This window comes from Panthera onca, chromosome B3, assembly GCF_046562875.1.
Source record: "Panthera onca isolate mPanOnc1 chromosome B3, mPanOnc1 haplotype 2, whole genome shotgun sequence".
NCBI classification, from domain to species: domain Eukaryota; kingdom Metazoa; phylum Chordata; class Mammalia; order Carnivora; family Felidae; genus Panthera; species Panthera onca.
Genome location: NC_138344.1, coordinates 37,437,924 through 37,452,304, shown reverse-complemented (window position 1 = coordinate 37,452,304; position 14,381 = coordinate 37,437,924). Strand labels below are relative to the sequence as shown.

The 14,381-nt window shown below is 55.2% G+C and overlaps 1 protein-coding gene and 1 long non-coding RNA gene across 15 annotated transcripts in view; one reads left to right on the top strand and one right to left on the bottom strand.

Annotated features, from left to right (window-relative positions):
- Window positions 1-3,983, top strand: part of MAP2K5 (mitogen-activated protein kinase kinase 5) — a 270,908-nt gene extending 266,925 nt beyond the window's left edge. For 10 of the 14 annotated variants that reach the window (XM_078448784.2, XM_078448783.2, XM_078448782.2 and 7 more), the window contains one exon: window positions 3,543-3,983. In XM_078448784.2, the coding sequence (XP_078304910.1) occupies window positions 3,543-3,647 (105 nt within the window). In that variant the 3' untranslated portion in view covers window positions 3,648-3,983. The remainder of the gene's footprint in view (window positions 1-3,542) is intronic. The other 4 variants (XM_078448790.2, XM_078448789.2, XM_078448788.2 and 1 more) reach the window with 1 other exon arrangement.
- Window positions 3,984-10,233: 6,250 nt separating this feature from the next.
- LOC132668965 (uncharacterized) lies at window positions 10,234-11,901 on the bottom strand. The gene is made up of 2 exons (XR_009605902.2): window positions 11,443-11,901; window positions 10,234-10,528 (listed from the first exon to the last, which is right to left on the bottom strand). It is a non-coding gene; the product is annotated as an uncharacterized LOC132668965 (long non-coding RNA).
- Between the last annotated feature and the right edge of the window lie 2,480 nt (window positions 11,902-14,381).

Genomic DNA, 14,381 nt, shown 5'->3' with positions numbered 1-14,381 from the left:
TGCTGACCTCGGACAGGTCCCCGAGTGTCTATTGCTTCATCTGGAAGGCGGGTGCACATAGCTGTGTGCACCTCCATAGTGAGCATGATTTTTGTAGGAAAATCAGGACCAAAGCCCTTGGTGAGTGCCCGGCACAGAGCACTTATCCACGGTGCTGGACTCGGTGTTATTTAGGGTGTAGCTTCCATCCAGCTCCAGCGTCTGGCCTTGCCTGGACTCCTAGAGCATCTGGCTATGCCGGCATCTGCCCAGGCCTGTCCGGAGCCACCTGGGAACCAGGCACTTCAGTGGCTGAGTGATTCTCATGCTTTTCCCAGAACTGTCCATCGAATTTTGTTTGCTCGTTAAACTCATGAGGAGTTCCTGCATCACACATGTCATGGGGCTGGAGGAGGGTCGCTGTATTATAAAGAGGAAGTGCCCGGGTCACAGGGGACATAGTCCAGCCCTGAGACACACCAGCACAGAAACCAGAAGACTGGAGTTCAGCGCCAGCACTTAACCAGCCACTTCCCTCCCTGGGCCTCAGTTTCCTCTTCTGTAAAATGGGATGATGGTATTCCCTGCTTCCCCACACAGGCTGATGAGGATAGGGGGAGTCGAGTGAGAGTGACCTGCCACCATGGCAGAGCAAGCACTCTCCCAGGGCGTCCAAGGGACAGTGCTAACGGAGGTCAGGACCTGGGGCAGTTCAGGCTCGCAGCCTGAGGCCCACCTTTGTCTGGGAGGGACTGAATCATGACAGAGATGAGGTGAGGGGGATCGCGATCTGCGTGTTGATTCTCCCACTTCTGTACACCCCAGGTCAGCCTAGGAGAACCCCGGATGATGGGCCTGGGTTACAGAGACTTGTGGTCCAGCCCCAGCTCCGGGAGCCCAGGCATGTCGGCCACGAGCCAGCGGCCTCCATTGCCTCATCTGTACAGTGGAGATCATAGCACCCACCTATGACTCAGTGCCTCTCACGCGAACCGTGAGGTGCTCACGGGCCCTGCGAGCAGAGCTGCCTCCAGGCCCCCGGGAACGTGGCCCCCCCCCCCCCCCCCCCCCGGTCCACTGCTGCTCTCTGTGCTCTCATTTCCCGCACACCGGCTCTCTTGGTACGTTCACTCCTACGGCGGCCCACACTGCCAACAGCTCCCAAGTTCACACATCGCAGGCCCGGATGCCTGGACAGGCCGGGGTCTCCCCTTCCATATCCTTCTGTCTCTGTCCTCTCTGCCTCCCTCTGTGATTCCTCCACTCATCTCCCCCCCAGCCAGTCAGCGGCAGCTGGGGACAAGACCACTTGTCCAGGTCACTCCCTTCAGGCTGGGGTAAAGCTTCAGGGATACGCGGGACACGAGAGTCACCTCCCAGCCGAGGAGGGCGGGAAAGGGGCAAAGTCTCTGCCAGAGCCACCGCCTCCCCCTTGCGCCTCCCAGGGCACTTGGGCAAATGCTTCCCTGCAGAGCGGCCATCAGCCTGCCCGCAACTGAAGGAATGCCTCCACTCTCCCCTCCTGCAGTTCCGCTCTGCTTGTTCCCGAACAGATGATAACAGAGATGGAGCATATGGGCCCCAAAGTCACCGGGCATTCTGGGAAAGTGACACTGTGCTACCCCGGGCTTGGGGGGAGGGGGCCCATCGGCTCCTGAGCACAGCTTCTCCCTTTGTTCTTCTCAAGGGCGCAAGGTCGTCTCTCCTGAGCCTCCAGAAAAGGAAATGTGGACACTCGGACTTCAGGAAGAATTCCGTCTATTTAGGCAGCGATTTAGGAAGGCGGGTGTGGGGTAGGCGTATATGCAGGGGGGAGAACTCCGAATGGGGGTCAAGATAGAGGCCCTCCTGGGCCTCTCCTGCCTCAGCCCCCAACCCAGGTCTGCGCTGCCTGCGGGACACCAACCCAAGCTGGCCTCCCACTCTTTTTACCCAACAGCCCACAAGGGGCACCTGCTCCCTCGGCCGCCCCACAGATGTGTTGGGAGCCCCATGGAATGTCTCAAGCAGATCACAGGAGGCGCCTGACTGGCTCCAGGCCGCGCTCCGTGATGGCCTGGGTGAGTCCCTGCCCTGGGGTGGGGGTCCTTGGCACCCTCTAAGCTGAGTGTCTTCCCTCCCTGCACCCCCACCGGTGTTCTGTATGTCTCTGAGCCAGACCATGAAGGATGCTCCTGGGGACGGTTTTCCTTGCCTGAATTGGGAAAGCCAGCAAAGGGGATGTGACATCAGTCCAGGGTAAGGAAGCCTCGATGATCTTCCTTCCTGTCCCCAGAGACATCTCGGGTCTGACCAGGCAGCCCCATTCCCTCCCCTGACCTGGTCTTGGGTCACTCCTGCAGACACTGGGGTCTGGACACCCAGGGCATCGCGCCCTGGGCCCACATCCCTCCTGGCCACATGATGAGCTCGTTTTAAGGCAGCTTGGAGCTTCAAACGTGTGGCCAGCGGCTGGCTACCCCCAGGGCTGCAGGTCAGGACTGGGGTATATTGGGAAAGCAGTGCTGGGAGCCCAGCTCACACCAGTGGGGAGGTGAGGGGGGCCCAAGAAGGACTCAGAAAGCTGGAGGGTGCAGGGGAGCTGGATCTGGAAGACTGCAGGGGAGGGAGAGGAGGAGGTGGGGGGCAGGGAAGGAAGCAAGGAGCCTCCCCCCACCTCTGCCCACCCACTGTGGCTCCCTGGGTCTCTGGCTACGTTTTTGGTAGAGGAGGAAGCTGCCTATGTGTGTTCTTTAGCAAAGAAGCCAGTTGGTAAGGAGGAGGGAAGAGCATGCCTTTCAGTTTTCCTTTCACCTTTGGCCTGTGATCAAGGTGACTCTTTGACTGCCACTACTTTTTTCTGACCTTCCCTGGGAACTCCTAGGAGGCCGTAAGATTGTGAGTGTGAATCTTGATTCCTCAGTACCGCACGGGAAGGGACTGGCTAAATATAACCTGGCCTGCCTATGGGCTAAGTAGGTTAGAGCCCGAGACAGGCCGTGCAGAGACAGTACCGGCCCCTCCAAAGTCGAGCCCCCAACTTGTCACCAGGAAGCAGAGTGATCTGCACCCACCAGCATATTGCCCCTTGCCCTGGTACATTGGCCTTCCCTCCACTCGTGCACTGGGACTTGTTCAGAGAGCCTTAGACAAAGAACACTAGAAGGGATTGGCGTAGCTTCAGACGAGAGGATCCTCTGATCTGTGGGCAGCAGCTGGACTGGGACACTGGAAACCCGGGAGCCAGGCGTTGGCCGGCCAGCTGTTGGAGTGGTGTGGGTGATGTGGGGCCAGGCAGTGTGCACATGGGACAGGACCTCACCCGAGGGCAGCTTTCAGGAGGAAGTAGGCGAGCACCAGGCAGAATCTGAGCCGCGCAGTGAGCGAGTGCTGCAGACAGACATGTCACCTCCCCACCACCGGCCTCAGTCAGCGAGCTGAGAAATGGGTTCGTAGCTGTCCTCCTTATCTCACAGGGCTAGTGCGGAGAAGAAAAAGGGTCTGGGCTGAGAACAGGCCTTGCTGAGTGTAATGAAGCACAGAGTCTGGGGAATGCGTGTCACAGCCTCTCCTCCCCTCCACAGGGCCACCCGTTCATCATGCAGTTCAATGACGGAAATGCCACCGTGGTGTCCATGTGGGTATGCAGGGCACTGGAAGAGAGGCGGAATCAACAGGGGCCCCCATGACGCCACAGAGGGGCGCTGAAAGCCCAGGACTGGTCACCAAGGGGACAGCCTACCTGTTGCGCCCCGTTTGCTGTCTGCACCTGAAGAGCTTTGCTGGGCCCGGCTTCCCTGCTCTCACCTTCAACTCCGCTGGCAGATGGGCTAGCATAGGGAGCCCTCAAGAGTGGCCAGCCCTTGCCCTTCCTGGTCTGGAGGCACTGACTGGGGGTGGGCAGAGGGGTGGGGGCATCAAGAATGGAGGCTCCTGTGCCCCTGCCCCTCTTTTTCCTAACCTTTTTCTTTGTAAAGGGTCAGGCCCTGTCAGCGTCACTGATGGGAATAAAGATATTACTGCTTTGTGGTTGCCTCCCCACATGCGGGTGGTACTGTGGGGGGTGAGGGAGGGTCCTCCACTCAGCTGCCCTTCCCCAGGCACCTGCAGGCACCCCAAGTGCTTCCAGATGTTCTATGAGGAGCCCCACAGCCCAGCCCATTTGACAGACAAAAGACTGAGGCATGGGGGTCCCCAGACCAAGTCCCGTGGAAGGAGTAGCTGAGCCAGCAATAGATCCAGACCCCCAGGACCCCCGTTGTGTGCTCCTTGCCAGACTGGCTTTTGTCCTACTCTCTTTCCCACCGGCTTCAACACCGTGATCTGTCCTGGGGCAGCGGGTAAGGAGGGAGCAGGAGACCAGGAGTCGGAAAAAGGCCCTGAGTGGCTCCGAGAGGCCCTTCTCCCATCTCCCACTCCCACACCCCACCTCCGGCTCCACCAGCAAGCTGCCCATCACTGCCTCTGACCCCACACCCTGCGAACCTCACTCATCTCGGGCCATTCACAGCCATCCTCTCCGGGAATCTTCCTGCCCAGGTAAGTGTGGTTACCCCCATTTTACAGGCAAGGAACTGAGGCTCAGAGAGGCTTGGGTTTCCACTTGCAGGTCGAAGTGGCATCTCCCACACGCAAAAGCAGATTCCTGACGCCACACACACATTCAGAGCCACCTCCACCACTTTCCCGTCCCAGTAAATGGCATCTCCGTACTCCCAGCACCCAAGCTAACATGCTGGCACTTGGCCTTGACTCCTTTCTCCTTCACACCCCACATCTAGCCTACCTGGAAGACTGTTGTCTTTACCTTCAATATGTATCAATTCCACCACTCCTGTCCTTACCCCAGGCCCCACACCTGGACCCCTGCAACAGCCTCCTACCATGCTCCCCACTCCCACCTGCCCCTGCAGTCTGTTCGCCACACGGCCACTGGAGGGAGTCAGTGAAAACAAGGGGGATCGCAGCCCTCTCCTGCTCCAAACCTCCAGCAGAGCTCAGCTTGCCCACAGGACAAGCCAAAGACCCAGCAATGGCCTGTGTGACCCTACAGTCTGCCCCTATTAATTTCCTTTTTTTTTTTTAATGTTTTATTTATTTTTGAGAGCGAGAGCACGCACAAGCAGGGGAGGGGCAGAGAGATTGGGAGACAGAATCCAAAGACAAGCTCCAGGCTCTAAGGTGTCAGCACAGAGCCCGACACTGGGGTCGAACTCACAAACCATGAGATAATGACATGAGCCCACTCGGATGCTTAACCGACTGAGCCACCCAGGTGCCCCTGCCCCCGTTATTTCTGATCTCAACTCCGGTCACCCCCAGCGTACTCCAGCCACCTGGTGTCCTCACTGATCCTTGGACATCCAGACACACTCCCCACTCAGGGCTGCGGCAGAGACATCTAGCAGACCCTGGGAGGTTCACGCTCCCTCCACAGTGAAGGGCTGTTGCTGGGAAGTCCCTGCCCAGCCCAGGAGGATGTCACCCAGTACCCCTTGCATTTAAGAGAGCCACGTGACCAGTGCTTGTCAATAGAATGAGAGAACAGACTGTATGTTGCTTCAGGGCCAAGAAGTTTAAGGTAGGTGCTAAGGTGCCTTCTCCACTACACTTTCTCTCTCCTGCTCAGTGGGAAATGGCTGTGGTGGGAGGGGCTGAGCCACACGTGGAAGGAGCCAGAATCCTTGTATCACCACGTGCGGGAGCACAGCTCATGCTGCATTGAGCCAGAACACAATTATTTTGTTGATAAGGTACAGGCAACTGGTATGCCAGGGAACACAGGCCTTTGTACTTGGCGTGAGAATAACTCTCACCCACATATCCACGTGGCTCACCTCTACACCCATCAGGGCTATGTTCACATGGCATCTCAGTGAGTTGCCTGACCACCCTATTGAAAATTGCTGCCCTCCAGGGTGCTTGGGAGGCTCAGTCCGTTAAGCGTCCAACTCTTGGTTTTGGCCCAGGTCATCATCTTACGGTTCATGAGATTGAGCCCCGCATCAGGCTTCACGCTGACAGTGTGGAGCCTGCTTAGGATTCTCTGTCTTCCTCTCTCTCTGCCCTTCCCTACTGCGTGCTCTCTCTCAAAATAAATAAACTTAAATATATATATATATATATATATATATATATATATACACGTGTATATATATATACGTATACATATATATACGTATGTATATATACGTGTATATATACGTATATATACATGTATATATACACGTATATACATGTATATATACATACGTATATACATGTGTATATATATGTGTGTGTGTGTGTGTGTGTATATATATATATATATATATATATATATATATATATATATATAATTGCAGCCCTCCAAACCTCTTTGGGACTCCTGTTCCCTTTCCCTACACACCTTCCTCCACTGCATTTGTGACTGTGTGATAAACCACTGCTTTTACAATTTATCTGCCATCTCCTCGCTTCCTGCCCCCTATGTACACTCCACAAGGGCGGAGATTCAGATCTGTTCCCTTCACACGGTATCCCCAGTGCCAAGAACAGAGCCCAGCTGGCAGGTGCCCAGTGAATGTTTGTTGGCCGAATGGCTGAAGTGGCTGGCCTGTGATTTCCAGCCCATGCTCAGTCTGTCGCCCGTGAAGGAGCCACCCTACATGAGGCATCATTTTGTTTTCTCCTGCAGGATCAGAGTCGTACTTTTAGTAACGCTTTTCAAGGTGGTGACGGCCTCCAGCTGCCCCTCAGCCTCAAACTGAGCGCCCATCTTACTGAGCACCTGCTGTTGCCTGGGGCTAGGAAGGTCACAGAATTGGATGAGGCCCAGGCCATCAAGGCTGCTGCTCCCTGAGTCAGTGCTCAGGGCAGGGAGGGCTGCATGGAATGGAAGGAGGGGCATTCAGGCCCCAGGTCCTTTCCAAGGAAGAGGTGCTCAGGGAGTGGGGAAAGCTTGGGGGTTCCCCAGAGGGGTCTAACCACCCCAGAATGTGAACCAGCCACCACCCAGGCTTAACGCTCATCCTTGCTTTGAGAAGATGCACCGAGCAAGCCTGTCATGCCTAAATCGGAAGCCAGGGGACGTAGAGAAAATGAGCAGGCCTTCCATGCCAGCCCCATGCTGAGGGCTTACTGAGACGGTCATCTTCACGACAGTCCTGTGAGGTAGGTGGTAACATTAATCTGCCCATTTTACAGATGGGGAACAAGTACAGAGGGGCCAAGAGACATGGCCTGAGGTCTCCCAGCAAGTAAGTAGCAAAGTATGGTTTGGGACTCAGAACCCCACCCTTAGCCACAGCTCTGGAAGTCAGCTTCCCACGCACACATGTGCTCCATCCTCCATCTAGCACAGAGACTGCACACACACACACACACACTGGTGCACAGAGTACCTGGGGGAATGGGGCCCAGGGGTCTGCTCTGTGACCAGCCCCCAGGTCGCACAGGCAGAGCGCCCCCCAATGGCGCTGGGAGACACTGCTCTGGAGGGCATACTGAAGCTCTGGCTAAACAGAGTACGTCTCCATCTGAGTGTCCGTTTCCTCCTCAGTAGATGCAGGTGTTGATTTCACTGAATCCTGGAGCTTCTCCCAGCCCTGATATTCTGGAGCCTGGGTTACCCCCACGAGCATCCCAAGCAAGTAACAAACTCTGTCCCCGAATTACGTGCACTCACATGCACACACACAGGTTTTGTTCACAACCAAGGTTTGGACCCCCTGGAGCCTTCTCACTCCTGGACCCCATGATGAAATCCCTTGCCTTGGGGCAGCCCCCAAGGTCTCAGTTTCCTTCTGTTCAAAGCCTTGGGAAGATGGGGAACTGGGCAGTTACTGGGGGGGTTTTCCTGCAACGTTCCCCCTGGCTGGAGGGGGATCTTTGCAGATCCCCTCTTCCCTCTTCCCAGAATGTCACCCCAACCATCTCCCCCACCCTCCTCCATGTGGCCAACTCCCATGCCTCCCATCAGGCCTCTCAAATGGCTCCTTTTCTTGGAAGCTTCTTTATTGCCTTCTCTGGGTACAGACTGTGAGCCCCTCCAGGGCAGGGATGCGTCTGACTCCTCTCTCCCCGGGGCTTGGCCAGGGCTGGCAGGGGGAAGGTGCTCCAAGGTGTGGGAGGGAAGGCTGGAAGAATGGAAGGAGGGGGTATTCAGGTCCCAGGCCCTTGGGGCAGCCCCCTCTCCCCCTCTCCCCAGGACTTGTCACTGCCCTATTCTGGCCTCTTGCTCCAACCCTCAGTAAAGTCCATCTGCCTTCTAACCAGAGCCTCCTGGAGACCAGAACCCCATTAGATGCAGCCTCCATCCTCTCAGACCCTCAGGGGAGCCTGAAGGGGAGTGTTTCTAGGACAGAAGCATCTTTGCAGGGTCCCCAGGTCACCCTGGGAAACAGGTGCTGCCGCCCTGGCTTGGAGGTAAGGAGGCCCTTTGGCACTCAGCCCACTGTCCCTTCCTGGTTCTGTCCTTCAGTTTTCCCAACTGTGAAATAAAGGTTACAAAATCCCAGAACTTTAGAGATCCTCCAAAAAAGCAATGGGGACAGAGGGAGGAACGTGGGATCCTTGCTTCCCAGATGTGCTTAGACAATGCCTTGTGGCCCAGAGCAGTATGACCCAGAGCCTCCAGCCAGGAACCCACCTCAGTGGGGGATGGGCAGGCAAGTGCAAGGTGGGCTGAATAACCTGGCTAAGGATGGCTGCAGGGGCCCTGTCTGGAGGCCAAGGACCTAGGGCCTTGTGTTCCAGCTGAACATGCCCGCACCTTTTCAGGAAGGCATATGCTTCCAGGTCTGTGTACCCTCAACTGAAGGCCGGAGAATGACCTCAAAGCGACATCCCAGGAGTGATGGGTAGGCAGGCTGGCAGCTCTCCCAGACCCTGTCCATCACACAGGTTGGTCAGAAGGGGATGAGCAGACACACCTGGGTGGTGGCTCAGCGGGTTAAGCATTCGACTCTTGATCTCCGCTCAGGTCATGATCTCACGGTTCATTAGATCAAGCCCCACATCGGGTCTGTGCTGATTGCACGGAACCTGCTTGGGATTCTCTCTCTCCCTGTCTCTCTCTGCCCATTCTCTCTCTCTCTCTCTCTCTCTCTCTCTCTCTCTCAAAATAAACATGAAAAAATTTTTAATAAAATAAAATTAATAGAATAAAATAATAAAAGAAGGGGATGGACAGCTGCCTCCACATTGGCTGGGGGAGCCCAGAGAGAGCCACGATGCCACCTCAAAGAGGTCTGTCCCACCGACTGCTCAGATTCCCCATTAGAGCTTCGTCCTTTAGCTAAGTCTGGGCCCTATCAAGGTGGGAGCCTCTGTTCTGGGTGCAGAGGGAGGATGGGAGAGAGAACAGGGGACAGGAGTCCTGTGGGCGTGGGGCGGGGGAGGGAGGAGGGGGAGGGCAGTGCCGGGCAAGCTGGGAGGAAGCTGTGCAGCAGTGGGAGCTAGAGGACAAGGAGGGAGCCAGCGCTGACAGCTCTCCACAGCCCAGGCGGCCAGCGGCTCCTGACACTGCACTGGGGCGGGTGGACTCCCAGGACTGTACCTGGACCATGTCCTAACTTCTGTACTGAGGGTCAGGGTGTTTCCACTACGAGCAGGTGGGAAGCGGCCGGCCTCTGCTCTGAGGTGCGGGTGGCCAAGGCCAGCAGGTGTGGGGATGTGGGGAGGGGCTGGCAGGGGAGCCCAGGTGGTCAGAAGCAGGGCCTGGTCCCCGAGCCGGGTCCTCCGTGGGCATGAGCTGCCAGCATGGAGCGGGAGGAGCAGACGGGAAGCGGGAGGAAGTCAGCCAGCCTTCAGTGGTGAGGCTGGGCCGGCAGACATTGTGTCCCTGATCCGCCAGGGGTGCTCATGAACTGGGGAGCAGGTGGGTGTGGTGGGGCAGGGCTGGCTGGGCGAGGCCCCTCAGGGGGAGGCCAGGCGGAGTCCTGGAGGCAGCCTGGGTTGAAGCAAGCCACCGAGATGCCTTTTAATGTGGGGCAGGGGTAGGGGTGGCAGAGCCCAGGCCTCGTAATGTCAAATTTTCTGCTGAACAACTACAAATATTTGCTGTGACTTTGGACAGAGTCTGAAAAAGACTTTGTTTCCTCCCTTGGCGGTATCATTTGTCTTGTTTTGAAGCCAGAGATTGCAGGCGCGAACTTATAGACTAAAGTTTGTCTTAATTGCTGCGGTGTCACCACCTCTCTGGCAGATAACAGCACAATGAACGAGTCGATGGGGCTGAGCCCTCCAGGTCCTTCTTCTAAAGTGAGACAAATTTCCCTCCTTTGAGCCCAACAGTCCATCGGCAGCCCTGTCATTTATTTATCTCCCTAACAGTTTGCATTAACTTGCAAGGGATAAAAAGTCTCTCCTGCCCACAGACTTAGTTAAAGGCATCCAGTCGGGGGAAGTCTGGCTGCGCCGAAGGTTCTTCCCAAGGATGTGCTCTTTATCCTCCCCCAACTTTTGCGGGGGTGAGGGACCATAGTAGGGAAAGCAGTGGGGGTGCACGCTGGGAAAAGCAGTGAGGGCAGCAGGATGGAAAAAGAGGGTACGGGGTACCCAGAGTTCCCTGGTCCAGATCACTTCAGTTCTGAGAAAGAAAAGAAATAACACTTTGTTACAGCATAGCTGAGCACGGCATACTGCTTTCAGCCTCTCCTTGCCTCATCTGGTCCTCTCAGCACCCCTGCGAGGGCAGAGCATGATCACCCCGCCTCTGTCTCCCACTCCATGTTTCCATCACAGGAGGTGATGCTCTGCTCCCCGAATGAGCCCAGTCTTCTCTGCCTCCCAGCCATTGTACAGGCTGTTCCCTTAGCCCCGATACCTTTCCCAATGACCCCTTTGTCTCTGAACTAACTCCTACTTATCCTCCAAGGCTGGGCTGAAATGCAGTTCCAAGGAGGGAGGGGTAGGGGGGTGGACAGACTTGTCCCCCTGTGGCCCCAGAGCCCCCATCAGTGCCTGGCCTCGATGTGCTATCCTTATCTGTTTTCTTACCCCACCCATCAGCCTCATTCCAGTGAGAGCCCAGGAAGGCAGGAGCAGCGAGGGGGGTTGGGGGCGGGGGGAAGCACCGGGCATTCAGGTGATTCAGGGATAATAGCAGTTAAATAAATGGAGGGGGAAGGGCGGGGCTACAGCCAACTCAGTGACGTGGCCTCGCCCTCCTGCCTCCTGGGAACAAGATCCCAATAGATGCTGCAGAGTGACAGGGTATAGGTGCTCCTCAGATTCCTTATTTTTGTAATCATAATTTGTTTTAAAGATATTTAGTTGTATTTTTTAATATTTATTTTTGAGAGAGAGAGACAGAGCGCAAGTGGGGGAGGGGCAGAGAGAGAGGGAGACACAGAATCCGAAGCAGGCTCCAGGCTCTGAGCTGTCAGCACAGAGCCCGATGCGGGGCCTGTACCCACGAACTGCAAAGATGGTGACCTGAGCCAAAGTCAGACCCTTAACGGACTGAGCCACCCCAGGTGTCCCTAAAGATATTTTAAATACCTTGGTCAGGAAGGCAGTGAGAGAGGCAGCCTTCAATGTGAGTCTTCTGACATGCAAATGGCGCCCTTCTCCTCCACCCTATGGCCTCCAGGGCCCTTTTTTGGCAGTCCTAGGGGGGAGATGGTGGAATGTGGCAATGAAAGGCATGGGCTTGAAGTCACACAGACCTGGGCCCACATCCTAGCTCTCCCACTGACTTGTGTGGCCCTGGGCAGGATACCTAACCTCTCTGAGCCTCAGTTCCCTCATTGGTCAAATGGGATAATGACACCCACCTCGTGGGTTGTTGCTGTCATTATTAAGTCATCTTTGATGCTGACCAGGACATGCACAAAAGGGCTGGCTACCTCCTCCCAGGCACCCCTGCCCCACTTACACATACAGCCCCGCACACCCACTCCCCAGTCCCTGTGGCTTCCCACTTTTTTGCCTGCCTCCCTCCCTCTGTAGTAGGCAAAATATGAGAGCCCCCCCCCCCCCAAGGAAATTCACTTCCCAATACCCAGAAACTATGAATAGATTATGTTACGTGGCTAAGGGGAATTAAGGTTGCCAACCAACTAACCTTTAAATAATCTTAAGATTATCCTGGATTATTTTTAAGTTTATTTGTTTGAGAGAGAGACAGTGCAAGTAGGGGAGGAACAGAGAGGGAGGGAGAATCCCAAGCAGGCTCCACGCTACCAGCGCAGAGCCTGATGCGGGGCTCCAACCCATGAAACTGTGAGATCATGACCTGAGCCAAAACCAAGAGTCGGACACTTAACCGACCGAGCCACCCAGGTGCCCCACATTATCCTGGATTATCCAGGTCAGTCCAGTGTGATCACAAGGGTCGCTGAAAGTAGAAGAGACTGGCAGGAGTGGAGAGGCGGAGTCAGATTTGAAGATGCCAGGCTACTACTGGCTTTGAAGATGGAGGAAGGAACCGGGAGCCGAGGGATAGAAGTGGCCTCGAGGGGCACCTGGGTGGCTCAGTTAGTTGGGCATCCGACTTTGGCTCAGGTCATGATCTCACGGTTTGTGAGTTCGAGCCCCACGTCGGGCTCTGTGCTGACAGCTCGGAGCCTGGAGCCTGCTTCAGATTCTGCGTCTCCCTCTCTCTGTGTTCCTTCCCCGCTCACACTCTGTCTCTTTCACTCAAAAATAAAGATTAAAAAAATTAAAAAAAAAAAAAAAAAAAAAAGAAGTGGCCTCAAGAAGCTGGAAAAGGCAAGGAAACGGATTCTCCCTAGAGCCTCCAGCAGGAACGCAGCTCTGCTGATGCCTTGCTTGTAGCCCCGTGAAACCCGCTTCCAACTTCTGCCCTCCAGGATTGTAAAATAATAAACCCGTGCTGTTTTTAAAACGCTGTGGTCATTTGTTAGAGCAGCATTAGGAAACTGAGACGATGTCTCCTCGTCGTCTTCCAGCCCAGGCTGCCCAAATGCCTTTGGGACGAACCCTCCCGTGGGTACATCCCTTCACAGTTTCCAACGCGCACGTTCTAGGCTGCCATTCTTAACAGCCCTCCCCACTGACCAGCCCGCACCCCCACACTCTCTCCCGGTGCCATGCAGCCAACACCACCACCTCTTATTCTTCAAGAGGCAGGTTCCCTCAGACCTCTAGCTCCACTCCCCTCCTTGAGCCCTGGAGGCTGGGCCCTTACGAGGCTTCACCCATCTGGGCACCGGGGCCTCTCTGACCCCCCAGCAGGACCCACTGCAGGCACTGGAGACACTGTTTATTCATCAAATACTTCCTCAGCACCTCCTGTGCGCCACGGGCTGGAGACACGGCTGGGAGCGAGGAGCTCATGTTCCAGCAGGGGAGACAGACAAAGAAGAATGCCATAACTTCAGGTGAGGACAGCTGCTGTGAAGAAATAAAGCAGGGTAAAGGGACAGAGAGGACGAGGGCTGGGGTGGCAGCGGTGGTGTTGGGAGCAAGATCCCCTTCCCGTTTCCAGTGATACCACTGAGGAAACGAGTCCCCCCCCCCCCCCCCGTGTGCCCGGCACTGTGCTGGGCCCTTGGCATATCTCAGTTAGTTCTCCCAACAACCCTATGATGCCAGCATGCCATTTCACAGTGGAGAAAGCGGGGGCACAGAGAGGTGAAGTGATTTGCCCAAAGCCGCACAACCAGGAAGCAGTAACCCTAAGATTTAAATCCATACCTGCCCTGAGGTGAAGGCTGCTTCCTCCCTGTCAGATGCAGGCTATGTTCTCTGAGGACTCCTCGGTAAGAGAGACAGAACACCCCATAGTCACTCCAGCCCAGGCCGACGTAGTAAAAGAGGCACAGGCCACACACATCAGGAGCCAGATGGAAGAAGCGAATCATCAACGGGGAAAAGGGAAAAGCCTCAACACTCTTAGCTGGAGACTGGTTCCTGATTCCTGTGAGGTTGTGGAGAACTCCCGTTTACAGCTGCAGAAGGAGGAGGCCGGGGGAGGGGGAGCAGCCCTTCTCTGGGAAGACCCCATCTCTCCTGGGGAAAGGATAACCATTTCGCCAGACCCGAAAAGCCAGTAGGTTGCTGAGACAATTTAATGGGGAGAGACTCATCTTTTCGACAGATGGTGCTGGGGCAACTGGATCTCCACATGCAAAAGAATGAATTTAGATCCCTGCCTTACATCGTGCCCAAAAATTACCTCTAAATCGATCATAGCCCTCAACGTAAGAGCTAAAACTATAAAGCTTAGAAGAAAATGGGGGTGTAAATCTTATGACTTTGGGCTTGGCAGAGTTCTTAGATATGACACCAAAAGCCCAAAATGGCAAAAAAATAAAACCAATAAATCATGTCATCAAAAGTAAAAACTTTTCTGCTTTTAAAGGACACCCTTAAAAGACAAATTATAGAAGAGAAGATATTTGCCAAACTTGTATCTGACAAGAGCCTTGTGCCTAGAATATACACAGAACTCTTTCAATTCAATAATGAAAGTA